This window comes from Leishmania panamensis (genome assembly GCF_000755165.1).
Source record: "Leishmania panamensis strain MHOM/PA/94/PSC-1 chromosome 8 sequence".
NCBI classification, from domain to species: domain Eukaryota; phylum Euglenozoa; class Kinetoplastea; order Trypanosomatida; family Trypanosomatidae; genus Leishmania; species Leishmania panamensis.
This window is the reverse complement of record NC_025887.1, coordinates 52104-79544: the sequence shown is the minus strand read 5'-3', so window position 1 is coordinate 79544 and position 27441 is coordinate 52104. Positions and strand designations below refer to the sequence as shown.

At 59.8% G+C, this 27441-nt stretch overlaps 8 protein-coding genes across 8 annotated transcripts, besides 1 other annotated feature; all 8 read right to left on the bottom strand.

Annotated features, from left to right (window-relative positions):
* Window positions 1–772: 772 nt before the first annotated feature.
* LPMP_080240 (protein kinase, putative) lies at window positions 773–2341 on the bottom strand (the record flags this gene model as incomplete). Its single annotated transcript, XM_010705853.1, has 1 exon — window positions 773–2341. The coding sequence occupies one exon, from the start codon at window positions 2339–2341 to the stop codon at window positions 773–775; it is 1569 nt and encodes a 522-aa protein (XP_010704155.1).
* Window positions 2342–3576: 1235 nt separating this feature from the next.
* LPMP_080230 (ubiquitin-activating enzyme-like protein) lies at window positions 3577–6777 on the bottom strand (the record flags this gene model as incomplete). The annotated part of the gene is made up of 1 exon (XM_010705852.1): window positions 3577–6777. The coding sequence occupies one exon, from the start codon at window positions 6775–6777 to the stop codon at window positions 3577–3579; it is 3201 nt and encodes a 1066-aa protein (XP_010704154.1).
* Window positions 6778–7333: 556 nt separating this feature from the next.
* Window positions 7334–8842, bottom strand: LPMP_080220 (hypothetical protein; the record flags this gene model as incomplete). The annotated part of the gene is made up of 1 exon (XM_010705851.1): window positions 7334–8842. The coding sequence occupies one exon, from the start codon at window positions 8840–8842 to the stop codon at window positions 7334–7336; it is 1509 nt and encodes a 502-aa protein (XP_010704153.1).
* A 1315-nt stretch (window positions 8843–10157) lies between these two features.
* Window positions 10158–10700: a repeat region.
* An 811-nt stretch (window positions 10701–11511) lies between these two features.
* Window positions 11512–13485, bottom strand: ISCL (inositol phosphosphingolipid phospholipase C-Like; the record flags this gene model as incomplete). The annotated part of the gene is made up of 1 exon (XM_010705850.1): window positions 11512–13485. One exon carries the CDS (start codon window positions 13483–13485, stop codon window positions 11512–11514), a length of 1974 nt encoding a protein of 657 aa, XP_010704152.1.
* A 1260-nt stretch (window positions 13486–14745) lies between these two features.
* LPMP_080200 (hypothetical protein) lies at window positions 14746–15270 on the bottom strand (the record flags this gene model as incomplete). The annotated part of the gene is made up of 1 exon (XM_010705849.1): window positions 14746–15270. The coding sequence occupies one exon, from the start codon at window positions 15268–15270 to the stop codon at window positions 14746–14748; it is 525 nt and encodes a 174-aa protein (XP_010704151.1).
* Window positions 15271–16163: 893 nt separating this feature from the next.
* Window positions 16164–17048, bottom strand: LPMP_080190 (hypothetical protein; the record flags this gene model as incomplete). Its single annotated transcript, XM_010705848.1, has 1 exon — window positions 16164–17048. The coding sequence occupies one exon, from the start codon at window positions 17046–17048 to the stop codon at window positions 16164–16166; it is 885 nt and encodes a 294-aa protein (XP_010704150.1).
* Window positions 17049–20564: 3516 nt separating this feature from the next.
* On the bottom strand, window positions 20565–22499 carry LPMP_080180 (hypothetical protein; the record flags this gene model as incomplete). Its single annotated transcript, XM_010705847.1, has 1 exon — window positions 20565–22499. The coding sequence occupies one exon, from the start codon at window positions 22497–22499 to the stop codon at window positions 20565–20567; it is 1935 nt and encodes a 644-aa protein (XP_010704149.1).
* A 3835-nt stretch (window positions 22500–26334) lies between these two features.
* Window positions 26335–27036, bottom strand: LPMP_080170 (hypothetical protein; the record flags this gene model as incomplete). The annotated part of the gene is made up of 1 exon (XM_010705846.1): window positions 26335–27036. The coding sequence occupies one exon, from the start codon at window positions 27034–27036 to the stop codon at window positions 26335–26337; it is 702 nt and encodes a 233-aa protein (XP_010704148.1).
* Window positions 27037–27441: the final 405 nt, after the last annotated feature.

The following is a 27441-nucleotide window of genomic DNA, read 5'->3' as shown; positions in this document are numbered from 1 at the left end:
GGGGGGAGGAGCAAAGTCATGTGGGGCACCACTGCCGCACTGCAAGCGGAAATGGCAAGAAGACGCGAACAGTCCGAGAACGAGAGCGACAGAGCGGCAACGCGGGTCACGAGAGAGTCGAAGAGACGCTACAGCACTGCGTGTATCGGTCTGTGTGATTGCTGTGCGCGCACGCGGGATGCTGTGAGTATGTGCGTGAGCGTAAAAATCTCCAGCTCAACAAGGAGAGAGGGGAGGAGGAAGCGGCTCGGGGTTGGACGTGATACGCATACGACGCGACTTACCTCTGACTAGCAGCCTGTCCTCTCTCTTTTCAGAAGTAGACGTCCCCTAGTCACCCAACCACCTCCCCCCCGCGTGATGTGCCTCGTCGCCTTCGTTCAGCTCCTTTGCGTTTGCCTCTTCGCTTGGGCTCACGAAAAAGAGAAGGCGAGACCAGCAAAATAGACTCTGACGCACAGAGAGGACGAGGAGGGGACCCACTGCAGAGCAACATCGGGCGCACACGCACACTCCACCAACACAAGAGGCGAGCCACAGAGCGGGAGAGCAAAACCTCCACGCCACTCACCCTCGCTCTCTGCCCCGAGCAGACATTGGCTTAGAGGGCTTGCCTCAGAAGTCTTCGAATGATATGACCCCACCACGCCACCGAGGCCAATACGTATACGCAGGAGCTCGCGCTGTGATGCACATGCGCGCTCGTGTCGAGCCTTTGAATTCATCATCCCCTCTGAAATACCCCCACACATGCCCTTTATCTGAACATTCGCTAGCCGCTCAGCTGCAGGGAGTTCGCCAACACCTCAGACAACTCCGGGTGCTTCCACAGTGCCAAGCGCAGCGCGATCGACGAGTACCACTCCTCAAACCACGCCTTGGCCATCAGCGCCATAAGCTGAAGCTTGGGCAAGTCCTCGCGAGAGGTCTTGAGGGAGTAGCGCAGCATGCACATCGGCCGGTTCGCCGCCTCGCCGAGCTCACGGTTGATGGCCTTGGTGGCCATGATGCTGCGCAACACGAGGGCGTACTCCTTCGGCAGCGCTGCGACGATATTGTTCAACTCTGCCATGCGGTGCTTCGCTGTCTCCCGCATTAACACCAACGCGTCCGAACTCCTCAGACGGTTACTGGCGCTGTTCGCTGAGTAGTCGTACGGGTGCTGGAGAAAGCAGGAGGCGAACAGCCCGTAGTCGTCGCAGTGGTAACGGTGTGCGATTTCGGTGATTTTGGGAGTGTCGTGGGTGATGGAGGCCGTCCAGATGTCGCTTATCTCGCGGCGCTGCGCCGCGTCCAGCTCCGCACACAGACCAAAGTCAAGCAGCACCACCTGGGGCTTCCCGTTCGGCAGCTTGTGTACGAGGATGTTTCCGGCGTGTGGGTCGCCGTGGAAGAAGCCAGTGCAAAAAATCTGAAAGGCGATGACATCGAAAAACGTCGTCGCGACCTCCTTCACGCTAAGGCCCATAGACGCGATACCGGCGCGGTCGGAGATCTTCACTGCGTTCGGGATGAACTTCGACACAAGCACTCGCTTGCTGGAGTGGTTCCAAAATATTCGTGGGCACACGACCCGCTCGCCCCACCCGCAGGCCTGCAGGTCCGCCGCAGCGCGGTCGCTATTGCGGCCCTCAATCCGGAAGTCGAGCTCCGCGGCCACGGTGTCGTTCAGCTTCGTGATGATCTGCCCAAAGTCATAACCAGGAAAGAAGTAGCTGGCCGCCGAAAACATGAGGGAGATGGTGCGCATGTCGCCATTAAACCGCTGAGCAACATCGAGGTACTGCACCTTGATCGCCACCTCCGTGTTCTCGTCGCGCAGACGGCCACGGTGCACCTGCGCCAGCGACGCCGCTGCGAGCGGGGTCCAGTCGACGTATGAGAAAACTTCGCTGAGAGGACGCCCCAAGTCTTTCTCCAGGACCGCTACGACCTCCGCGTAGGGGCGCTTCACCACCGCATCCTGCAGCACAGACATCACCTGGCAGTACTGGTAAGGCAGCACGTGGCCCATATTCGCGAAGATTTGACCCGCCTTCACGTACAGTCCACCGTTGCTCTCCGCCAGATCGACCAGCCGCTGCGCGCACCGACGGTGCACCTCGTTCCACCGCTCCTGCCGGTCTTGCTGTGTCACGTGGAAGGTGTAGTCCCAGTAGATCAGCCCACCCGTGTAAATACAGCGCCCCACACGACCGAAGCCCTCCAGCAGGACACGCGACGGCAACAGCGCCGGCGGGATCGTTTCCTTCGGCGGCAGGACAATGGCGGCTGTGCCGGCCCCCACAACGCCCGCCGCCGCGGCACCATAGCGCGTCGCTCGGCTGAGCCTAAACGTCATTCCAGTAAGCCACTGCTGCTGCTGCTGCTGCAGTTGCCCAGCGCCTCGTCGTATGTGTGTGCGTGTGTGTGTGTGTGTGGGGGGTGCCAGTGCTGGTCAGATGGGAGCCGAGAGAGAGAGGGAGAGGGAAGAAGCAAAAGGCAAAACACAGTGAAGTGGCCCAAGACGCCTTAGAGAACCTCGCAGACACCACTGCGGCGGCGGCTCCGCAGTGGGTACCGATGCGAGTCCCCAGGTCGCTCTGGCGCGAATGCCCCCCCCCTTCCTTTCCCAGCATGAGGAGGAGAGGGAGAGTCACGCCAAGGCCATGGCGGCAGGAATAGAGCGCGTCTTTCTGGCAAGAGCACCGATGCTCGTATACCTTGTGACGGGGCGCGGGCAAGAGTGCCATGTCGCATGTCCTTCCAGCTTCCGGTCTCACCGGGTGGACACACGAAGGGGGCCGGGTGGGGGCAGGGGACGCACCCTCAGGGCATGGGCACTGGAGATCACGCGAGAGAGAGAGAGGCGGCCGTAAGGTCGCTGGGGGTTGTCTCAACGAGCATGGCTACTGGAAGTGACCCTGACAGGTGGAGTGAAGATCCTGCTCAGTGCAGACAGGGAAAGTCAACCACTCCATCGTGCCTCCCGTCTCGCCGTACCGTCAATGTCCTGTGAAGATCGCGCAGCGATGAGGCGAGTGAGCAGACGAGTAAATCACCTTCCGCGGCGACCCGCGTAGTTCCGTGCTGGTGTAGGACGGAGAGGATGAGGTGAAGAGAGAAGACGAGTGCGAGATGCGGACGCCCACACACGAGGGCCGTTACATCGGGGGTGGGGTATGGAGAAGTAGGAGATAAAAGAGAGAGAGGCGTGCGGTGCTGATGACGAGGATAGTGAATGCATAGCGTGCGGTTAACTGGCGTGTCTGTGTGCCTGCGACAGGGGTAATGAAACACAACAGCGACGCTGTGCATGACCCGTGCGCGTGTAGAGAGAACAGCGGCACGGCGAAAGTCTCTTCACGGTGTTTCAACAGGTGGTGGTGATGTGGGGGTGAACGTGTGGCGAAGTGGCACCATGAGAGACCCTCGGGGAGGAAGGATAAAACACTCTTGACTCGGTCATCGCAGGGAGAGAGTGCGGGGCTCAAATTGTTTTCCCCTTTGTGCTTCCACGGGTTTATGTCTGTGCTGCGCAGTGAAGCAGCACGATGGTGAACCGGACGGCACACACAAAGCACAAAGCGCACTCTGTTAGTCCAGCACCGTTACACTCTCCCCTGTCGCTAAGTTAGATACACCGCTGCTGGCAGGCGTCACGTCCTGCACCTCGTCGTCATCCAGCACAAGAACGCTCACCACCGCTGGTGCAGTCGTGGCCACTGCGGAAGACGTGAGGCCTGTCGCTCCTGACGGACCGCCATGGCTCTCCTCTGCGTTCTTAGCGCAACTCGATTCTTCTTGCACCTGCTGCGCTGCGAGACGCGCCAAGGCTCGCTGTTCGGCCGCCTCTGCCTGTTCGAGCCCAGAGACCTCAAATACCATGGTTGACGACGACGGCGCCGCTGCTGCCTCCCCCTTGCCGCCATGCGTCAGCACTACACTCCATGGCACGTTCTTGTTAGGTGCGTCGGCGGTGAGAGTGTAGCACTGGTGTTGATGAGTGACCCACTCTGCTTCCGCGGGTGAAAGCTGTAGAACGTCCGCAAGCATGTGCTCGGCCAGCGCTTCGTAGTCCTCGTCCTCGTACAGCATGGTTGGCCCATAACTGACCGACGGCGCCACTAGCCCTAACGCATCCTCGAGGACAAGGTGGACAAACTGACCGAGCGTTGCAGTGCGCAGGTTGAGTGAGACGCGCACCTCGGGCTGTACGTCCTGGCAGACGAGGCAGTGTAGGCGGTTGGGTGGGTTCGGCACGGTGCTGTGGACGAGGTAGTGGTCCATTACGGCTTCACTTCGCCCTTTCCTGCCTCCCCCCTCGGCGGCGCCGTCGCCAAGGCGAATATGTGCAGAACTCTGCTCCGTGCCTACCAACGTCAGGGCCACCTGCTGTGGCGCGTAGTGGGCAACAGACGTCGAGGTACCGTTGTTCGTCGAAGGTGCGTCGCCGCCAGCATACTCCATGAAGAGAGCGGGGGCAATGCGCTGGTGGCCTAGTGGATGCGGGACTCGGCGGCGCCGCAACTGAGGCGCCTTCCGGGCATACACAACGTGCGCGCCTGGCGATGCCTGGGTGGACGCGGATGCCGACCCGCCAGCCGCCTTTGTCGGTGAGAGTTGTGGCGGCTGGGCAGCAGTCATGCTCTCTGGCAGGAAGCTGCTGCGCAGCAGCGAGATCAACTCGTGCACCACGGCCCCCGCGATAATCGCGTTCGTTGTGGCGATTGCGGGGACGATCGAGCCAGCGATACTCCGCACGTCCTCGAGCGACTGCTTCGCGATGTGGAACACGTGCGCGCGCATGTTCGCCGTGGCGCTGACAAAACGCACCGCTGCGTCGTCCTCTTTCCTGAAGGCCAACCCGCTTGGACGAGCGAGGCACTGCACCACCGAGCTGAGGAAAAGCTCCATGCAGGCCTGCACCGACAGCACGCGATCCCCTGACGGCGGCGGCGATGGTTGCACAGTGGCACTCGGGGTCATATACGCCGCCGCAACGCAATCGATATCGTGCCGACTCAGCGGCTCCGGCGACTTCCCTGGCCAGAACGACTTCAGAGAGAGAAGCGCCTCAATGTTGGCCACAAAGAGGAGGCGCAGCAACTTCACAGCGAGGGCAGCTGCCGACGAAGCGCTGCCGCTATCAATGTCACCGCCATCACTGTTCCCTAGCATAGAGGCGCCTGTTAACCCGCTCGGCACAGTGGCAACTCGACAGCGCCAGTCAGACACCATGGTACGTAGATACGACAGCTCGCCCTCGTCACTCGGCGCTGCTGCCCCCTGCTGCTCCTTCACCTCTTGCGAAGACTTGGCAGAGGCGGTGTCGGTCGCAGCAGTGGCCCTAGTAGCAGCAAGGGCACCCGCCTCCTTGCCATCTGTGTCCGACGGGCTGCTGCCAAAAAGAGTCTCGTACAGCTCCTTTGCGTAGTGCACGCAGTGCACCATCGTTGTGGGGCGCGCGTGAATTGTGCACACGGCAAACGTTTTGGTGTCTGGCGGCTTTGGTCGGCAGTCGTAGCACTCGTACACATCCTTGAGCATCGGTTGGACCTGCCCGTTGTATCCCATCGTCCCGCTCTCGATGAGGGGAACGTTGTTGCGCATGCACATGCGGTTCACATGCTGCCGTGCCGACACGTTGTCCAACGCGCCTAGCACCACGGCGAACTGCCGGTAGAAGGCGTCGCCGTAGCGATCCGCTTTGACGCTGTCGTGGTACGCCACAATGCATGGCGGTGTGCGACGGCCACGGAGAGCGCCAGTGTGGTCCGGTGACGGGACGTTGGTGGCTGCGAACCAGTCAAGTACGACGCGGCGTGCCGTGATTGCCTTTGATTGGCCCACATCAGACACCTGAAAGAGAAACTGCCGATTCAGGTTGGTGGCGTCAATTGTGTCGAGGTCGATGAGGTGGATCTGCGTGAAGCCTCTCAGCACGAGAACCTTGAGCACTTCACAGCCGATGCCGCCAGCCCCGACGAGGAAGATAGGTCTCGCCAGCAGCTCCGCCGGCAACACGCTATCCATGCATGGAAACGACGCCAACCTCGATGCAGGTGTCGCTGTGGAAGCTCGGATTTGGATGCGCTCGGTCAGTACGGCAGACACGCACCCGGAGCAGCTATCAGCCACGGCTTCCATCGCAGTGCCTCTGTAGGGAACACAGAGCGCACGAGGGAGAGAGATCGCCGCCAAGACACGAAGCGTCGTTGCGTCCGCAGCTGGCGCAGCGTCCGGCACGGTCACCTCGCTGACGCTGGCGTGACCCTCCTTAGTGGTAGCCAAGGGTGATGGCACAAGAACGCCAGGTACGAAGGAGAAGCTGACTGCCGACCAGCCGGCCGAGGTGGACTTCGTTGCCTCACTATCGCCGTCAGCCATGCTTGCACGTGTCGGGGAGAGACGCACCGCGGGCCACGCAGCCACCCAGCTGCTGGCAGATTCATTTACAGTCTTGAGAACAGCCGCGGCCGCGGTAGCCGTTGAGGAGGGTAAAGGGCTGCCGCCCTCTGCCACCTCACCTGAAGTTACCGTGAGCGACGCGACAGCGTACCGTCGAAGAGCCTCGGCGATGTGCTCCTCCGACCACGCGGCAGCAATCACAACGTTCGTCTGCGTCGAGGGGTTACTCAGCGTCGTCACAGTGTCAACACGCGTTCTCTTGTGCGCCGGCTCGGCCAACGGGAGCGCCACAGCGGAAGGAGCTGCGGTGGCTGCACTTGCGCAAGGGATGACAACGTGCCCAATTTGTACGTCGACGGCAACGCCGCTGCTGCCGTCGCCCATCATCGTTGAAGCGATAGCAGCTGGCGTTTGCGCTCTCGGAGCTCCACAGCGACCAATAGAAAGACGGGGCGCGACTGACGTTTAATGGCACGTGTTGGTGGAGACATACAGCGGCGAGCGAAAAGAAAACGCGCAGAGGCCACAGCAGGGGAGGAGAGAAGGGGGGAGGGAGAGGGAGGACGGAGGAGACAAGATGGAGTGTTACCATCACGCATGCACGTCGCCGCGTAAGCGTTTCTGCTTCCTGATTCCTCACAGGAGCGGTGTCTGACTTGGTGCGCACAGGCGACACGAGTCGGCAAGCACCACGCGCTCGTGCTTAGCCGATTTCGCATGTGTCTGTGATATCTCTGTTGCGCTTTCAAGCGGCTACACTGGAAGTGGACTCTTTACGCAGGGCAGCAGAAGCAGCAGGAATCAAGCGCAGCAGCAGTAGGAAGGTGATGAGAGAGAAAGAGAGAAAGAGAGGAAGAGAGACAGCGCGGCAGGCAGAGTGTCCTCGAGTACAGACAGTGTTGCGTGTTCGTTTTCCTCTGCTTCGCAACGCGATATCGACCTATTAAAGAGACGAACGCGGATGCGCCTGCTGCTGTTGCGGCTGATGGGCAGCACAGTACTTTGTGATGATCGACCAGATCCGCGATACCACACCCCCTTCATCGTTGGTCATGCGCGAGGCTGTACTGCACTTCACCTCGCAAGCCACAGCACGCAAAGAAGGACGTGCGAGGAACAGCTGGAGAAACGCGCTGGATGATGTGCACGAGCTCGGTGACGCCATTGTCCATGTCGCTTGCGGCAGATCACGGAACGCCATGTACTGCGCGTGTCGACGGTGGCGGGGCTCTAGGTAAAAGTTCGTGAGGCTGGTGATCTTGTTGTTGCGCCGGTGCGCGAGTGCTACGGTCAGTTGCCTGCGACTTGACAATGGTACCGTGGTGAGCGAACGGTCTCGTAGCACCTCACCACTGCCACCACCATCGTCGCTCTGTTGAATCGAAAGGTGCGTTGGTATCGCCAGCTGCGGACCGCTGATGGAAACGGCAGCGTGCGACTCAAACTCGGCGAGGGCCCCTTGCAGAGGACCACCGCGTCCATCCTCTTCGGGAGTGTCGTTGTAGACCGCAGCGGTGGAAGTGGAGGTGGTGGAACCCCAAAACGAGGCATCGCCCTCGTAATCACTGTCACCCCCGCCACGGCACCGTGTCGCCCACGCTGACGACATCGGCGCGCTTGCCTCGCTGCGCCTCGTGGAGGCGGGGGAGGACAGTAACAGGGTCGAGGGTGAGGGGCACGTGCTCTCCACAGTACTGGAGTCCTGAGGACGGCTCTGCACTGCCACAGCAACGCCCTTCTTTTCTGCGACGACGGCAATGCCCCTTCCTTGGAAACCAAACGCAGCAGCAGCAGCAGCGCAAGACGCAGGCGTGGGTGCCGACTCCCACCTGCGCCTCTTCAGCGCTGGGAGACAATGACGACGACTAGTATAGCCAGCGTACTCTGAGGCATTATAATCTCGTCGATTTTCTGCCATCGCTGTGCGACCAGATCCAGGCCCTCTATCATCCACGTCTGGGCGTGGACTCGTCCCTTCTGTATCGCCGCGCCCCTGCCAGACATCGGTGTCAACCTTCGCTGCGTTTTTTCGCTCGTGCTTCCGAGTAAACGCGGCAGCTCCATCCAGCCCCCCTTGTAGAAGCGCAGCTGTCGCTGCCTCGTCAGCAGCAGCTGCTGCTGCGGTGGCCTTCGCTAGTACAGCGACATAGTCCTCCTCCTCGTATGGACGCAGGTACCGCTTTAACATGTGCGCCACCCCGCCACCTTCTCGATTTTGCATAGCCGTGCTTGCATGGTGTGGCGCAGTCGGCGGCGCGCCACACAAAATTACGTGCTCCGCTGCGCCTTCATCACTGTCAGTGGAATCGTGTTCCTCTCGAGCGACAATGTGTACGGCTGTAACGTGCGATGGCTCCTCTGACGCGATGCAAGTTGCATTGTAGTTATCGCTCGTTTCAGAGGTGCTTGGATGATGAATCTTCGGCAGGTAGTAGATGGTACGGGTTGCCATCTGCCGCGACGGCTGTCCGTTGCCGCCCAAGAGCGCAGGTGCTGCGCACCGGTGCAGCTGTCGGTGTGGAGGAGGCACCGGTGAGTTGGGGGAGAGGTCGGCTTCAGAAGGTCGAATAACATCTACAGAGATGGACAAGGTGAGAAGAGTGCGCCTCAATAGGAGGGAGCGGGGTAAAATGGAGACGCGCAGACGTGCGGCACAGGGAAGCGAACGAGAGAGCGTTGCCAGTCGTGTCGTACACGGAGTGGTGTAACTTACAGTTGCTTCGATGCTTCAGTATATGAGTGCCTAGCACCGGAGCGTACGGGGAGTGGCTGGGCAGGTGTGCGCGTGTTTCCTTGAGAGAGGCACGGATGGTTGCGGAAGGCGGAAGGGGTGTGTGTGTGGGGGGGGGGGGGGTCGATGGTGCTGTATTCCCTCTGCGCAATTGCCCGAGGGAATGAAGGTGTGGGGGCGGTCTTACGAGGGAATGGGGGCGAAGGCGTTGGATGATTCACTCCGGCACAGCGGGAAGGTGCAAGATGTGGAGAAGAGAAGGGCAGGATGGTCACTCGCAACGATGACTTACTCGCTCATAAAAGCACGGGTGTGTCGGTCCCTCTGCGCTCTATGTACGTGCCTGACCAGCAGCAACGGACAGGAGAGCAGGAGAGAGTCACTCCCACCCGGCCACCTCCACTCAGCGTGAGTCTCCCTCTCTCCCTCTCGCTCTCCTTCTTTCATGTTCCCCCCCCCGGACCCTCAGAGAGGGTTCTGTGACTCTCCGAAGTACGGGTGGTTGTCCGCGAGAGCCCGTAGAGTCGTTCCCTTCGTTTCGAGATACATGCGCTATGTCGTCTGCAACTGTCGCGCCCCCACCTCGTCATGATGTCGCGCGCGCGCTCTCTCCTGTACTTCTCACTGGTGCTCCCCGCGCCCCTCTGTCTTTCGTGGTGTCTCGAGAGTCATGCTTGCTGACCTCCGCCTCTCTTTGGTCTACTGCAGTATCTCAGCAGCTACACCACCGAGTTTTCTCCGCAGAACGCGATACTTCACCCAGTGACATCACATGAGACACTTCTTCTGCTGCCGGCAGCCGGAACACACGGCGCCAGCAGAGTGAGCGATGATGCTGACGCACGCAGAGAGGCAGGCAGGCAGCTGGGAGAGAGAGAAGGGGGACCGAGGCGAGCAGGGTACTGACATGCATGCAGAAGCCGCAGAGAGGCTGAATTGTGAAGCACGCAAGCAAACAGCTAATAGTGAAAACAATGCGTAGAGAAGTGAATCGCAAGCAACGAGGTTGTCCGGATAAACCGTTTCCCTGATTTCCTTCAGCGCGCCTATTCCCTCGCAGACAACACACGAGCCCCGACTCCCCAACTCGGCTGCATCCTTCCGGCCTGCCACCAGGCCCACCGACTGGTGCCACGCAACCGTAGACACACGCGCTCCAGCAATGCGCAGACTCCGCCATTGGAGCACGGCCCGCGCCGCAAACACCACCCGCTCCCACTATGCTGGGTGCCACCTGGCGCCTCCCTCGGGGTGATGCACGCCCTCCACACCAGTCGGCAGTGAGGGTCGGGTGAGATGCGTTCGAGCCACGCTGACACGCTGCCCATCATACGGGTGGCCCAAACGTCCGCGCTGCCGATGGCTGCACCAGCGCAACGCCCTCCACGACCCGACAGCCGACATCAGTAGCGCTACATCGCCCTGGCGTCACTACGTCGTCGGCGCCTGGCCTTGTCACCACCAGAGGCGGTTCGGGCTGTAGCAGGCACGGGGGTGGGGGGTCGAGCTACCTGAGCTTCTCCCCACACAGAGAGCAGGGCACTGGACCCTGATGTACCGCGCACTGGGGGTGTGCGCCCCCTCCGCTCCCCCTGTCAAGGAGAGTTTCCGGACAAGACGAAGAAGAACAAAGTAGAAGCATTAATAGACGTACAGCTGAAAGGCGTGTCTTCCACCGCAAGTGAGGATCTTGACGCACTCCTGACCTTCAGCACCACTACCCTCTCATCCCCCCCTTCCCTCCGCTCACTGGCTGCGGTGAACTCTCCCCGCCCCACTCATAGGCACACGTCGACGGCGGAGTGTCGCGCGTGGCACCAGGGAAGGGAAGCGAAATAATGAACGCAGAAAGGAAAGGTGCGGTGGGAGGAGCTGATGGGTAAGACAGCAGGCGAGGTCATTGTCGAAGCAAAAGCCACCGACACCTCCTCTTGCCGGTAGCGCAGCGGCACATAGCCACGCAGGAACGCCCAGAGAGAGAGAGGAAAGCACAGCACCTAAAAACACCAGCGAGCGAAGACACCAAAGCGCCAAGGCGGAAGAGGATGAAAAGACGTCCTCCGCCGCCTTGCTTACACCCGCAAGCATACATACAGGCGTAGAGGCGCCGAGCACCACAGGACATGGGCAACACAAGGCAACCTCACCAACCAACCCCACCCTTATTGCTACCCCAGCAACAACGATCAACATGTCGAGAGACAGGAGACAGAACCCCTACAGGTAAACACGCGTAGGTGGGGAAGACGTGTGCTGTTCTCCTCCCCCCCTTTGAAAACGCAAAGCGACAGTAGCAAATCTGCCTGCTGTACCTGCGTGGGGTACGCACGGGACTGCGAGCGAGCGAGGCGGAGGACAAGCGAACAAAACCCACGAACAGAGTGCCTGCGTTATAATAACTGCAGCTGACGCACTTGCTCCTCGAGGACCTTGGCGTTCCCGGCACGCTGAATCACACCGATCGCGAAGGACGCGCTACCTACGAGGGTGACGGTGATGCTGAAAGCGGAAGAGATCCATGTGGAGGCCCATATTGGACACACCGCCAGCGCTTCCGCGATGGCGCGGAAGTCTGGACGGGCAACAGCAGTAGTATCGTCCTTAGGTGGGGTTGTGGCACGCTTGGTGTTGGTAGTGGTGGTGGGCGTGGGGATTGTTCTCGGTAACGGTGCCGACACGTTGGCCGCAGTAGCGGCAAGGTCCTTGAACCCCTCTGGAGTGTCACTAGCGCAGCTGCCGGATTCCGGCGCTGCGCCAGTAGCTTTACTCACCGTATGAAGCGTCAGGTGCAGTTGGTGAGCCACCCAGTCCTTTGCCACGTTAAATCCACGCTTTATGGACTCGAGGTCCGTGCCCGGCTGCGCCATCTTTGCCGTATGGCGGGTGGTTGTGACTGCCATGTCGTAAATCTGCTCCAGCACCGCGGCCGTGCGAGCCTCCTCTTTCGCGCTCAGTCGCCTAAGGACCCACATGTTCACTACCACCAACAGCAGTGATGACACCGCCATGTAGCGCGTCGTCCTGGCCTGTGAGCGGAGCTTGCACACGTAGTCCTCCAAGAAGTCCACCACCGTCTGGAGAACCCGCACCTCGTCAGGGGTGAGCGCCGGCGCAGTCGCGCAGTGCATCTCAGCGCTGGAGTCGCCCATCGACGCCGTTGAGCCCGCATTCGCCACACGCAAGCCCAGCAGCGCTGCCACACCGAAGTGGTCTGACAGGGGGTAGTAGAGGGCTGCGTTGCCAGCGCTCTGTCCTTCTGCAGTCCACACCGTCTTGCCGCACGCCTGAGTTGGTTGCCCAGCTCCGTTGGCGATGCGTGACACACGCTTGCCGGTGAGCAGCTGGCGCCACAGGGACCCGCACCATCCCGACTTTGACGGAATACGAACCTCATTTTTGGTGAAGACAACGAGCCCGCTCGGCGCGCTTCGCAGGGCGCACGGGTAATCGGCGGCGACGTCGGGGCAGTCGGCGAAGTCGCGCAGCGCAAATGCCGGAGTCGAGAAGAAAACGTGATCGATCTGTGCCGGGAGGTCGGACTCCAGGTTGAGCAGCTTAAAGTACGACGTCTCCATCGAGTTGAAGGCATTGCGGTGCGAGTAGGTGAAGAGCTGCTCTTCGTGCTCCCGCTCCCGCGCCTGCTCCGGTGTTGAAGCATCCACCAGCGTCCGCGGCGAGGGCAAGACGGAGCGCAGGTTGTACCCATGCCGCTTGAGCAGTATTAGCATCATCTGCACCTCGAGTGAGCGCTGAGAGCAGTTGAAGTCACCGCCCACGATGATGTGGTCGGTAGGACGCGAAGTGCTTGCGATGAAGTTCGCCAACGAGACTGCCTGAGAGATGCGGAAGGGGAGGTTGCGCTCCCACTTCCAGGAGGGCAGCTGACTCACCTTCTGGTACACGGCAATGAGGTGGGTGGTGTAGAGAGTCACCACCTGCTCGCTGATGGCCTTGCCGCCCTCCATCGTCACTGGCACCATGACCCGCACCATGGCCACCCCCTTGTTTGCAAAGAAATCGCCATGGAAGACCATCTCCGGGTAGCCCTGGAGGGGGAAGACGTGGAAGAAGGCCTGGATGATGGGGTAGCGTGAGATGACAGCACAGCCGGAGCCATAGAAGGAGCTGGGAAAACGACGAAATTTGTATGTCCGCTGTACCTCAGATGAGGCGTGTTGCATGATGAGGGCGAAGTCCTCGGCGGAGAACTGCTCCTGAAGCAGGATGACATCGTAGTGCTCGATCTTTGTGGCGAAGGCCTTCATGCGTTCCTCGCGCACCTTGGAATTGAAAATGCCCCACAGGTTAAAGCTGAGCACACGGATGGGCAGCTCGCCCGCAGCAAGGGCGGACGCTTGCGACATGCTGTAGAAAGCGTGATGCGACGGTAGAGGTATGGAGGTGAGGGTGAGACGATCGAGAAGCGGCGATGCCCGGTGCTGTGGCAATGAAAGAACGCGCGAGAGGCAAGCAGGCAGGCACGCTCTGAGGGAAATACGTGAAGAAAGTGCTGAGAAGGGGAAGCGGAGTGGAGGGCACAGCGAAGAGGACAGCACACAGGGACTGCTGCACGCGACGAGGGGAGGGGCCAGTAGAGGCAATGGTCGACGAGGAGAACTGAACGCGCACGTCCGTGCGTGTGCCTGGGCGTGGGTAAGTGTGGAGAGCTGTGAGGGTGTATATGCGCAGCTCAGAGAGTGGAAGAGAGAGAAGTCGTCGAGTAAAACTTGACAGACCGGACAGAGAATGACGGTGAGGGGACGCTGCGTGCACGTGTGAGTGTGGGGTACCGGGCAAAGCAAATCCAAGAGGCGAAAGAAAGCGGGAAGAGAGCGGTAAGGCGGCGTGTGCTGCCCTTGAGAAGGGCACCAGGGAGCGGAGGGGAGGCAAATGCCGGGGAAAGCGAGGCTGTGGCCGGCAAGGGCGTGAGTGGAATGCAGAGGGGTGGTGGAGGAGCGTGGGTGTGTGCCTCGAAGAAGCACCTGCGACTTCCAGCGCACCGGTCATCCAAAGTGGTCCTGCAGTTGAACCCCACGAGCAACCCGTGGGAGAGGTAGGGAGGGGGGAAGGTATGTGAGGACGCGGGGCGAGTGCACACGCACCCACTGAGGCGTGCGGCTGCGTTAAAAGAGCTATACAGAGAGAGAGAGAAGCGGAAAAGAGAGAATCGGTGGTGTTGCGCTTCCTCGAAGGCGTGTCGGTGAGTGGGATGACGGCGTGTTCTGCTGCTGTGAAGCTGAACGCAGTTCGCCTTGGTCGCTTTACACGTCTGCACGCGCATGAAGGTACGAGAGACCGAGACCAAGAGGAGGAGCGAGAGGGAAGCAAAAGACAAGAATGAACACACCCGTGAGCACACACGCACAGGGACGAAATCGGGCGTGGGTCGCCAAAAAGCGCACACAGCGGGAATGCTGAGAGACCGCGGTAAAGGCACAGAGAGACAACCAGTGAGTGTTTGTGTGTTCGTTCCTGCAGCTGCGCGTGGGGGGGGGGGGGGGGATGGCAGTGGAGCCGCATGCGCGCGGAAAAAGGGAGGAGAGTGGCCCTCCGAAAAAGAAGAACAGGCACAGGCTTCTCGTGACACTCCGTCAGCACAAATTATCCCAAAACTTCGCCACACATTACACCGCTGCTGCTTCTTCCGTTGTCCGACGGCAGCGGCCACTACAGCGTTGTTTCTTTCCAAGAAGTGAAGCTCCTCCTCGATGGGCGTCAGGCACACCTCCTCCGGCTCCACTGCCAACCGCGCGAGGCGCAGCGGTGCATGAGCAGCGCAGCACGTGTGCAGGACACAGGAGGCGGCGCATTGGTAGATGAGCACGCGCAGGGCGTTGTCGCCGGTGTATGGTGTACAGGTCGCCCCTCTTATTCGTAAAGCGTACGAGGCCGACACACCACTGTCGACGCGGACGACTGCGTCCTTCTTCAGTTTCGACGCAACATCGAGCGCTTGTGCAGGTGGCGGGGATGATGGGAGCGGAAAGACGAAGAGCCGCCATGCGACCAACCGGGGGGAGGGGGGTCGAGCTGGCAACAAAGAGATGCGCCGGGGAAGCGGCCGAGTACAAATGTAAGCGGCCACGCCCAGTGCCCTCGAGTGGGAGTGAGGGGGTGGGTTTGACGTCTGGGGGAGAGGAGAGAGGCATCAGCCACACGCCGAGGGTATGTGTGGGTGGGCATAGTGACTCCAGCAAGGAGGGAAATCGAGGGAAAGCGAGAGAGAAAACGCCAGTGGAGAAAAGGATGGCAGCCGCGAATTGCGCATGAGAACGCCGAGGGAGCAGTAAGGCGGGGCAAGGAACGTCGAGAGACGAGCCTCAGGCTGGTGCAACAGAGGGGCACATGGCACAATCGAAGCAGAGGCGCACCAGCACGTAGGAGACAGGGGAGGGAGAGCAAGAAAGCTCTCCTGCGCCAACATAGAGTCTAACAAAAGACGCATCTCGGCAGCGGACCATGAATGCAGCACTGTTGATCCTCTTCATGAGAAAGACCGGGGAGAAGGCGAGGCGGAGAGCATGCGTGTCCTCCCCAGTTGCGTCGCACGCGCAACAGCACCGTAATCACCATCATCGCCTTACTTCCACTCGTTCCCTTCCTTTTCCTGCCTCACACTCCACTGATAAGAGGAGGTGCGCAAAGCTACGGCGCGACTGATGCTGTGTTGTGCTGCTGTGTTTTCCTCAGTTGTGCAGTGCAGCGCTGTGATCCGCCGCCATCGCAGCCCGACGTTTCATCAGCACGCGCAGAGGGGGAAGTCAAACCAGCCACTCCCTACTGGCCCTCTGACGCCAACTAGAGCACCTTCCTGCAGAGTGAGCCCGACTGCGAAGAACTAAAGGCCGATGAGAGAGGAGAGAAAAGAGAGAGCACACGAAGCAAAGTAGTCAACGTGCTGAGCACGCACACAATTACCTCTCCTTGCACAGCCACAGAGACCGGTGCACAGGAGTGGTTGAGGAGGCTCCTCCGCACAGAGACCACGATATCACTGACATAGAGATGTACACAGCCAGCAGTTTTCTGGCTCTGCTGTCGCTTACACGTTCGCAGTCTGGTCGCCAGACTTTGGCATCCACGGCGCGGTACGGTTGACCGGGTAGGACATCCGCATGTGCATCTCAGGGCGGCGCATGTGCACTCGCGGCTGCAGAAACCGCCGCGCCTCTAGTGGGATCTCCATCGGTAGCTTGATGGACATCTGCTGCTGCTGCGCCTCCATCATCGCAACGGCCTCGTTCAGCCATTTCACGTCGAGTTCCTTCGTGTGCTCAACGTGGTCACAGATGGCCTTGTTGTGCGCCTTGCCCACCTGGATTTGGTCATGTACCATGTGCTGTACCTCGCTTGACTGTGCCGGGCTGACATCCGCGATCTTCTGCGCAGGATTGCCTGCCCACAGCTCCCCCGCGTACACCCGTGCATCTTTCGGCACTGCCGAGCCGGCAGCAACAATGGCGTTGTTCTCGATGACGGCGCCGAGCGCGATGGAGGCGCCAGGCCCGATGTACACGTTGTCGTGCACTTCACAGCAGTCTAGCGTGGCGCCGGCACCGATGTACGTGCTGTGCCCCACCATGATCTGGCCCATCAGCGTCACACGGTCCATCACGACCGTGTGATCGCCAAGGATAGTGGGGGTTTTGGTGTGGTAGTTGCGCAGCACCGAGTGGTAGAAGATCACTGTGTGGTGGCCAAGCACCACGTTGCCGACGACATAAGCGCTCGGCGCAATGAAGGTGGCGTCCTGCGTCCAGGGCAGCATGCCGCGGTAGGCGCGGACGTTCTGGTGTCGCATCATCGGGTAGGGGTGGCGCTTCGTCTGCATGTAGTGTGAGATCATGGAGAGGCGACTGCCGACATCCTTTAGCATGTAGCCAAAGTACGGGAAGAACCCCGGCACGGTTGTTGCGTTCCTCGACATCGTGGCTGATTCCGCCGCGTGTGGAGCGAGGCAATAGTCAAAAAGAGAGGCGGAGGGATGCCCCCATGCAGGGGGAGTCGCAAGGGGTGGGGTGGGTGGGTGGGGGGGGGGGGCTGAGCAGCTGCAATAGACACCCACAACGAGCAAAACGTCCAGCACCACCGTGTAGTACTTCAAGCCAAGCGTGAACGACGACACCACCAGAGAAACAAAAGAAAAAGCGCCGCTGCCCACCTCCGCACTGACCGGCAGTCACGCGCAGCTGATTGGTGGCGCGCTGCACGAGAGACGGGATAGCGATAGAAGGGGGGGGGTGGCGCTACGACGATTACCCTGTCGTCCAGCTGATTCCTCTACGATTGGCGTCAATCGGTAAATCGCGTTCTCTCAGGATGTGGTGGAGTGAGTATATGGAGGGGGGGGGTCGCCTGCAAGGAACAGAGGTGGACACAGAGCACACGCAGAGACTCACACAGCGCAAGACAATTCGCCTTCTTGTCTCGTGAGGTCGAGAACACGATGGAGTCACGCAGGCAGGAGAGCCGGTAAGGCTGGAGGCAGCGAGGTAGCGAGTGCGGACTTGTGAGAGCAAGGAGAGAGGACAAACACCTCTGTCGCGTAGCGTGAGACGACAGCGGGTGAGGGGGGAGGGAGAGGGGAGAAGTGACGCAAAAAGGGGGAGGGAGGCGGCGCCGCGGTAATGGACGAGAAGGGAAGCGCAGGGGTGTGCGGGGTGCATGTGAGACTCAGTACGACAAAGATCAGAGCATCGCAGAGGCAGTAGAGAGAAAGGAGCGGACATGTTCGCATGGCATCAAGCGCCAGAGAGAGAGAGAGGAAAGGGCGTACACGACGACCTCCACAAGGGCTTTGAGGTCGGAGAGGAGTAGCAGAAAGTTGGAGTGGGGCAGGAGAGTGGAAGGGCATATAAAGAGGGGAGTAAGTGCAGATCAGACAGGCGCTGGCATCCGTGAGACGAAGCGCTCGCGATACCGACTCGCACGCTCTCTCGCCGACTCTCTTACTACCCTACATCCACAAAGCTCTCTCCCTCTCAGGTGGGAACTCCCTCTCCGCCCGGCGCCCGTGTCGATTGTGCTTCCCCGCGTCTCTCTCCGTTTGGGGGGGGGGGGGGCGCCGTTGTGTCGCCTTTTGTTTAAATGTGTCGGTGCGCCTGTGCAGGGCGAGACGTCATCGTCGGGGTCGTCGATTCAGCCGTATGACGTTTTCGCACGTCCGCCACTTCGGACACAGAGCGATGTCCGTACGTGTTGATGCCGCGCGCATCACCACCACTGACGGAAGAGCCTGAAGTGAACCGGAAAGAAAAGGTGGGGTCCCCACATGCGCCGCCTATGCGCGGTGCGCCGCGATACGGGTGATGGTGGTGAGGGCTGTGTGTGTGTGTGGGGGGGGGGAGGTGAGGGGTGAGGGATGAGGAATGACGCTGAAGGCTGATGAGCCGATACCGGAGGACGACGCATTAAGAAACCTCCGCATGCACAGAACGAGGGAAAGACACGGACGACGCGCACGGCACCGTTCAAAAATGCACATCACAACACACATATGCACACACGTGTTGCGTGCGCTCACAGTCGCCAGCAAAGAGAAGCTCCATCCCCGTCGCCCTGTCAAGAAAAGCACGGAGAGCTCCCCTTGATGGCAGCAGGAAGCAAAAAGAGCAAAGGAGCTGTGGGTTCGCCTTTGCTTCGATGCGCGCGTGTTGTGCAGGAAACCGAGAAGAGGAAAAGGGGAATGATGCGGGAGGTTGACGGGCGGCGGCAGCGGAGATTCGCGGCCCTCGAGAGGGTGCGAGACGCAAGGCAGTCGCAGAGAAGAAGCCACATCACACCACATTCCTGAGTCGATCGATTCCACACCACGCGCCCTTACTGTCTTGCTATTTCCTCCTCTGCGTTCTCGTTAGTCACAAGCACCAAAGAAAACAAAAAAAAAAACAATGAAGAAGAAGGGGCGATGGTCCGTCGTCAGTCCCTTCTCCCGACCATCACTCTTCAGCACGCATACTCCCCCTGCCCATCGGGGTCACACTCAGCCGCTGCTACCTCGCGCCGTTCCCGAATAGCCACACCTACACACAGTTACATGGGTGCATGTGAGCACGCGGACAAGCAACGAGTGCGCATCCGCCCACCTCCCTCCCCACTCACGCGCGCGAGCACCCCCATTGCTTGCAGCCAACGAGATGAAGGCGAAGGATCGGGAGTGCGAGGGAGGGGGGCGGCGGCTGGAGAACAAGAGAGACAAGAGAGTCATATAAGATCGGGGGGTGGGGCACAGGCTCAAGGAGCGCGACGAGGCACTCTTCGTTTTGAGCGACGCATCCGCTCGCGCAGCCCCACGTCAGGAAACCAGGAAAGGGGGAGCGGAGTGGTGTAAAGACTCGTTGGCAGAGAAAGACAAGGAAAGCGGACGAGCGAAGCGCGTCACGGCGGTGAAGAGGCCGAGCGACAGATGGAGCGAGGAGGGAAGCACATAACCTTCTGTTTAACGAGTGCAAGAGAGAGAGAGAGGAGGGGGGGGAGAGAGACGAAGACGACGGAGAAGAAAAGGAGAGGGGAGAGGGAATGGCACGTACGCACCTTCTAGCATTGGCACACGAATACAGCCACAAGGGGAAACGAGCGGGCTGGGGGTATCGCTATAGTCATCGACACACACACGCACAGGCACAGGCACAGGCACACACGCACACACGCACACACACACGCACACACATACGCACAGGCACACGCGGAGAGAGAGAGAATAAGCAGCGGTGGTTAACCACAGGAGAGGGGACGCTAAGAAGAAGAGGGACGCAAGAATGAAGTCAACTGCAGCCCGGCAGAAGTCCACGAGCACAAACGCGCCTTCCCGCCCGCATGCCTAAAACAAAATGCGCACGTCCGCATGCGAGGGGGAACGGAGAGAATAAACGCGAGGGAGCCAAGACAAGGACAGCGAGGAGAATGCTGAGCTGCATTGAAGGTAGGGAGAGCGGTGAGAAGCAGCGAGGGTGGCCGGAGAGCACGACACATAAAATTGACGGTGGCAGCGATGGCATCGTTCGCGGCAGTGCGGAAGCAGCGAAGTACAGGGCACAGTCGGTAGTCAAATGAAAGGGGCAAGGTGTGCTGCTCACATCCGCTCTACAATGTACTCGGGGAGGGAGGAGGGGGGAACGAGGGAGTCAATGCAGACGCAGACGCCCTCGCGGTGGCCAACAGGGGAGGGGTACAGCGGTAAGGCAGCGATGGAAGGGGCAAAGGCGGGGGCAATGAGAGTGGATGAGGGGTCCACATGCCACCGAAAGCCTAGGCTACTGCAGTTACTCATACCCTTGCCGCGCGTGCCACAACCCCCCCGCCCCGCCCCCCTCCTCTGCCTCGGGGGAGGAAGGGGGGGGGGGGGCAACCATGGAACAGAGAGGTAAGGGGGAAGAAACCGGCATGGCTGTGCTTTACCTCTTGATCCGGTCTCACTCGCCTCAAGGTTTTCTCGCGCATCGTGTCAACGAAGGACTACGTGACGGCGGCCGAAGCGACACAGCGCGCTCCTCGCTGGCTCGACCCACGCTGATCCAGGCACCATTATCTCCACCAGCTTTGGGCAGGCCTCTACCCACCCAAAGTCCTTCGCCAGCGACGTGCAGTTGCGCATCAGCACGCACTGGAGGCATGATAGATTTTCGAGCACAGATACTCTTCTTAGTAGACGGCACTGCGACACGTCCAGGTACGTGAGAAAGACGCACTTGGCGAGCGGAGCAATGCTGCAAAGATTCTGGCATCCGTTCACGTCGAGTAGGCGCAGGTGATGCAGCGCATCGATCCCTGCCAGAGACACCAGCTGCGTGCACTGTGTAGCGCGCACCTCGACCATGCGGGGTGACTTGGCGAGCCACAAAAAATTCTGCATGTGGCGGTTGCCGGTGATCACGACCTTCTCCAGAGCCGGCAACGCGGGGAGGTCTGAAAAGCCGCTCAAGTTGATGCACGTGAAGAGCGTTAATACGCGCAGTGTGGCGGCGGCTTGCGACACAAATGGTCGCAATACGTGGAGAGTCGGTACCGAGAGGTTCAGCTCCTCGAGCCCGCTCAGGCCCGTCCCGAGAAAGGAGGCAAGCGCAAACACTGTGAGCGACGCCGACGACAGGTGATGAATGCACAGGGACCGAAGTGAGCCCTTCAGCCGAGGTAGCCAGGAGAGGTCGCGCAGAAGCCCGCAGTTCTTGACTGTCACGGACAGCAGCGCGGGGAGTCCGTAGATAAAATCAAACCCGACGAAGTTGGGGCACCCCTCGAGCAAGACGGTGGTGAGGGCGCGGGCGGAGCGTAGCGAGTCCGCCCGCGTATAGGCGCAGTTGCGCAGCGTGATGTGCTTCAGTTGCGTGCAGGACTCCACCCAGCGCGGCAGCGAGCGCAGGGAGGAGCTGGTCACGTGGAGCTCCTCAAGCGCCGGTGCTGCTGTGGTGGCAGCAGAGAGACGCAGGTGCTCGGGCCGTCGCCTTCGCGTGCCGGTTGCGGTGGTCAAGGCGGCCGATGTCGACTGCGGTGTCACCGTCATGGAGGTGAGTGGCATCAGTTTGGCCCCCGTTGCCGCTGCAGGGAGCCCACTCGCGCTCGATGCCGTGACATGCGCATCCACAGCAGGCGCTACAGACAAACTTCTGTTGCTCTCTTCATCCTCGTACTCCTCGTCTTCCATACTGACGGTCATTCGGGTATGGGTTGGGTCTCGGTGAACAGCTCTTCGACGGAACAAGTAGAGCACCCGCAGAGAGGCGTGAAACTTGTTCAGCAACTTCACAGGAGACACAGAGCACGTTGTTACACGGACCGCACGCAGCGGGGACTGCAAACTGGCGAGGAGAGCGTTCACGTCGGACTGAGACCAGCGTAGGCACGATCGAACGTCAACCTCGACGACCAGGCGGCGCACTGACGGAGAGAGCTGCACATGACGCAGCTCTGCAAGGCGGAACAGCTGCAAAACAAAGAAATGCTGAGGCATGAGCATATGCGCGGGAGACGGCGCACCAGAGAACGGTGAGTCCTCGCTTGAGTAGAGCGTTAGTCGCTCCACCACCACGTCCACAATCCTTATACAGCAAAACAGCGCCGCTGTCTCTCCAGCAGCTTGCTGGGCGGCCCTGCTGAGGCAGCGGTCAACCCACCACATGCCCACCTTCAGTGCCGTTTGTGCACCATCCTTGCGGCCAGCACCACGACATGTTACCACCATCACTTCTCGTACCCCAGCTACGGGTGCGAGGCACGCATCTCGCTCACGTGCGTAGCGAGCAGGAACTCGCTCTACCGTAAAACTGAGAGTGCTGCTCGCGCCTACGCCATCACGCCGCTCCGCAGCGCATCGCACTCCCGGGCCGGCTGCGATCATAGCGAGAGACGGCTGGGGCAAGAAGCTCGCAACAAGCTCAAGCATGACTGGAGTGAGCATAGATGGCTGGAAAAAGGTGCGGCAAAGAGGCACACACGCACACTGCTCGTTCAGAGTGGAAAGGAGCGCAAAAGAGGATGGGAGGAAAACCTGCGCTGCGGCAACGGAGAGGGAAAACACACGAGGCAAAGTCAACGGCACGTGCACATGCGAACGTGTGGAAGGTGTAGTGACGTCACGCGAGTTGGTAGGCAGCACAATCTCCCGCACAGCGCACGATTACGTCGGCAAGCTTCGTTATCGGAGCACCAACGCACGGAGGGGAGAAGGGGGGAGAGACCGAGAGAGACGACACAAACACATGAAGAAAAGCGAGAAGTAAAGGACCTGACAGACTGAGTGTCAAATGAAAGATCGAGGGGGAGAGAGGGGAGAGGGGAACCACACAGGATCGGAGGTCACTTGATGCGGAAGCGAAAAGCAGAGGGTAGAGAGGGGGGAAACCGTCAAAGACGATAAAAGAAAGGGCGACTTGCTGCAGTGGAGAGCGAAGAGAGACGAGGTAAGAGAGCAAACTCAGTCACACGGAAAAACACCACCAACCGCCACAGCCGAGTGCCTCATTCACTACAGAGGCTAGAGTGAGGGACAAACACCCTCGCAAGGGTGTGGAGATAGGAGAAGGCGAAAGGGAAAGAGAGCGAGGTGGATAGGAAGCAAAGGGGTGTAGCATGCGGAGAACACGAAGACACGAAAAAAACGCAGAAGCGATACTAACGTAAACACGAGAAGAGGAAAAAGAGCAGGCACACACCTGCACGGCCAAAAGCTGAAGCGAGAGAGCGCGCGAGAGTGTGCGTGCGTGCGTGCGTGTATACGAGAGAGATGAGCACAAAAAATGAAAGAGAACAATAGAGGAAAGACTAACCGGGGTGGAGGGGAAAATCTAACAACAACAGTAAGTTAGTACGGTATCACTAGGAGGTGACGAAGCTAAGATGATAATACTACTGCAGAGAGAGGAGAGGTAGTCAGTTGACTAAGCCAAGACGCAACTCTCAGCTTCGTGGGGATCGGTGAGTGAGCGATCCACCCTCCACTCGCACACTCTTGCACGAGCTTGGCTACGACGCACAGGCGTTGCAGACAGACACGTACGAAATCGCGGCAACGAGAAATGCGCACAACACCGTTCTTGGCTACACTCTACCAAGTTCAGGGCGTGTGCGCGCGTGCGTGAGGGAGAAGAGGCAGGGGAGAGGGAAGGAGGGAGGAACAGCGGGAGAGAGAGATACAGAGCCTGTAAGACTACAGAGAAGGGAGAGGCCGAGACGGGGGAGAAGGAGTAAAGACATATAAGTGTATGTGTGTCGAGGTGATGAAGACTATAGCGAGAGGGGGATAAATAGCGCGCAAGCGATTGACGATGCGAAGCTACACCACGACAGTCTTTCCTCTACACGCAAGACGTCGAGTGAGGCGGCAAACGAGGCAATGGCGTGGATTAGGGGGACACTGCGAAGTGACGAAGACAGAGAAGAGAGCGGCGCGGCGGTCGAGAAAAAGGAAAGACACACACTGGAGGGAGAGGGGAGAGGGGAGGAGGGGAGGGGGAAGAGGAAAAATGCAATCGCAGCGACAAGAGGTGGCAGTGATGTGAGGCCGTCGAAGAGGGTGACGACGCCGCAGGTGTGCGAGGAGAGCAGCGCGTTGGGCAACACACACGCCACATAAAGTAAAAGGCGCGAGGGTACACACACACATGCATGCACACACACACACACACGCACACACGCGCACAGGGAGGCAGTGGGCTAGAGGAAAGGAGAGAGACGTGTGCGTAGCGGGAGGAGAGCCAAGGGGCAGGGGGGGGGAAAGAGCTAAGCTCCTGCGCAACTCAGTAAAGACGCGCCTAGGACACAACCGCGGCACGACAGAGAGAGAGAGTCCCAGCTAGCAAAGGGGTGTGTAGCATAAAGCACCGCAGACGAAAACAAAGAAATAACAGAGTTGGGGACAGGGGAAGAGACGGGAAAAGAGAAAGGCGCTTTCAAAGAGAGGACCAGCGCGGCTACACAGACCCACACGGGTGCAGCTATACACACGAGCGAGAGAAAGACACCGAGACGGCACCGCAGTGCTTTGTTGATGTGGTTGCGCAGTTTTGTGCGTGCGTGTGTGTAGTTCACTGCTGTGTTCTCTTTGTTGGCTTTTTCTTGCGCTTACCCTACGCTATATGTGGCTGTGTGGGAGGGGTGTGTGTGGGTGTGGGTGGGTGTGCTACCCTCTGTGGTCGAGGCGCGATGATGATGAGTTGCTGCCGCTGCTGTTGCGATGAGGGGAGAGCAAAGGAAGGAGCAACAGGGGAGAAGCGCGGGTGAAGGAAGCCATGTATGTGTGTGGCCCAACTTGTTGAGCTGCCAGTGGAGGGAGGAGGAGGCCCAAACAGTTGGTACGCAACACACAAACGCGGAGGACGAAAGTGCCAATGAAGAGCACTTCGGCAACGCAGCGTGCAGGCACACGCACATGTGGGCACCGACACTACACTACGCAACCACGAAGGTCACCTGTTGTGATCGAGCCACGAGTACTGGAAGGCAACGCTCGAAGAGGGGTGAAAAAAGGCAACGCACACCCACACACGAATACGCAATGCTGAGGTAGAGCAGCAAAGACGCACAAACACACACGCACCGGTACGGCCCCCCCCCCCCACAGGGCGAACGGCAGAAGCGGAGAAGAAAAGCGATTTGCGCCACACTCCAGGAAAGAAAGGGAGACAGCAGAAGGGAGTGGGAGGGGGGAGGTGTTAGTACGTGTGGGGGTGGGCGGGGTGTGTGGCTGCCCTGGCGCTGCCTGGATTGCTATGGAGCGTAAAGGAAGCGGAGAAGTCGAACGGAAGAGATCAAAACGAACACACGCACAGCCGGTCACAGGTCGTCGCACAGCAGGCAAAGGCGCACCGACACCATCTCACAGAAAGCGCAACCCCAGCAACAACAGAGTGAACGAGAGAGTGTGTGTGTGTGTGTGCGACACTGACAGAGCTGATCCGCTAAGAAGAATCTCCGTATCCTCGAGGCCACCATTTTTTTTCTGCTTCGCCCTTTGGCCCTTCTTTGCTGTGCCTTCTCTCTCTCTGTCTGTGTGTGTGTGTGTGTGTGTGTGTGGGTGTCCGTTACGCACGCACGCACGCACGCACGCACGCACGCACGCACACACACCCTCGGAGCTCTTTGTCACCACACACGCATGCGCCATCCGCGCACGTTAGCGGCACCTACGCAGCCAAGACGTAGAGAACGGCCATCCAGCAGAGGAAATGACGCTCGTGTCACTTAAGTGCGGGTGCAGCGTGGTGCGGACGCTTCTCAGTCTTAATAAGTTTTTTGCTGCCGTGTCCAGCGCAGGGTACGAATTGCCCTGCCGATGTATACGTGGGACAGAGAGAGAGAGAGGGGGGGGGTGGCAGAGAAAACAAGCGCGGCAACCGTAGTAGAGAGAGACAGAGACAGGGATGGAGAAGCTGATGATGATGCGGAGATGTTTCGTGATATACCAGCGGTGTCCATTTATCTCTCCGCTCGCCCCTTTCTCACGATGCGCTGATGCGGAGAGAGAAAACAGGAGGGGAGGGGGGGGGGCGGAGAGGAAGGTGAAGTTGGCGGATGCAGTGACTGCTTCGAGGGTTCGTGGAGTGGCATGCATATCTGATGAGCAACGGCGGGCAAACAGGAGAAGACAGACTACGAAAGGCCACTCGACATTAACATGAGCACACGCATACACCCACACGTTTCTCACACGCAACGCTCCCTCTGGATGAGCGCTTACCCGCATGAGATCCTGCCCCCCCCCGCCCCGCCAACCACTCGCATCAAGACGGTGTCGCAGACGGCGCCTTCGGTATAGTGGCCTTCTTCGAGACTCCCAGGAGTCGTCCCATCACCCGAAATGGGGCGCGCAGCGTCGGTGCTGTCGCGACGCAGAAATGCAGCTGCAGTGGTATCAGTGGATACATGCAGGCATTCACGACAAGGTAATTCAGCACGAGTCGAGGTGACAGCTGCAGTCCGTACACGGTTGGGCCAACGTTCAAAAAAACATCCACCGGGATGCCAACGGCGCCAAGCCAGCTACCGATGTCGCCAACCCCTAAGCGGTGCGAGTGGAGGAGGTATGTCACGAAGAAATTGATGGTCTCCCCCAGTAGGTAGTGGTAGAGGGCCACAAAAAGGCCCCGCTGCACTACGAGTCGATAAAAGCGGCTCGGCAGAGGCTTTGCACGCCCGGAGGAGGCTGCCGACTTCGCAGTGGTTGACGTGGCAGAGGCCCTAGCCGATGAGGTCGGCAGCTTCGTGGATCGCGGAGCCGAATGTCTCGTCACGCAGCTACCTCCGCCTCTGCTGCTAGGTGGGGCGTGGGAGGTAGCGGTGCCTCCTGCCGTTGGTATCGTTGATGACCGTCGTATGCGCTCCGCCTGCCGAGTCGACACAGTCCGTCGCGCTGCCTCTGCACTCAGCGACAGGGGCTTCGGTGTCAGACCGGCAAAACAGATGAAGTGGCGATGTCGAAGCATTTGCGGATCTCCCTTTGACACCACATCCAGTGCGCACCTCAACGGCACTGCTGCCGAGAGTGGGGGGGGGGGGGGGGAGGGGAGCGTTTGCTATGCAGCCCTGTGTGTCCGTCAGACACGATTGGAAACACAGTCCCGCGGCGGCTCAAGGCGAGATATCTGCGGTGCGCCTCCACCGACGCACTCGATAGCTGGTGGGGTGAAGGGAGAGCCGTACCTGGAGCAACGGGGTCACTGTGTCTTGGATACGGGGGAAGAGGGTTCAACTGAGTGGCGCAGGGGGGGAGGGTACAATACCGCAAGTGCGCTGGCCTACGCTGGAGATTCGTGAGCAACTCACGCACACCAGTAGGATCAGCAAAACATGTAGAGAGAACACGAGTCGGAGAGAGGCAGAAGAGGTAG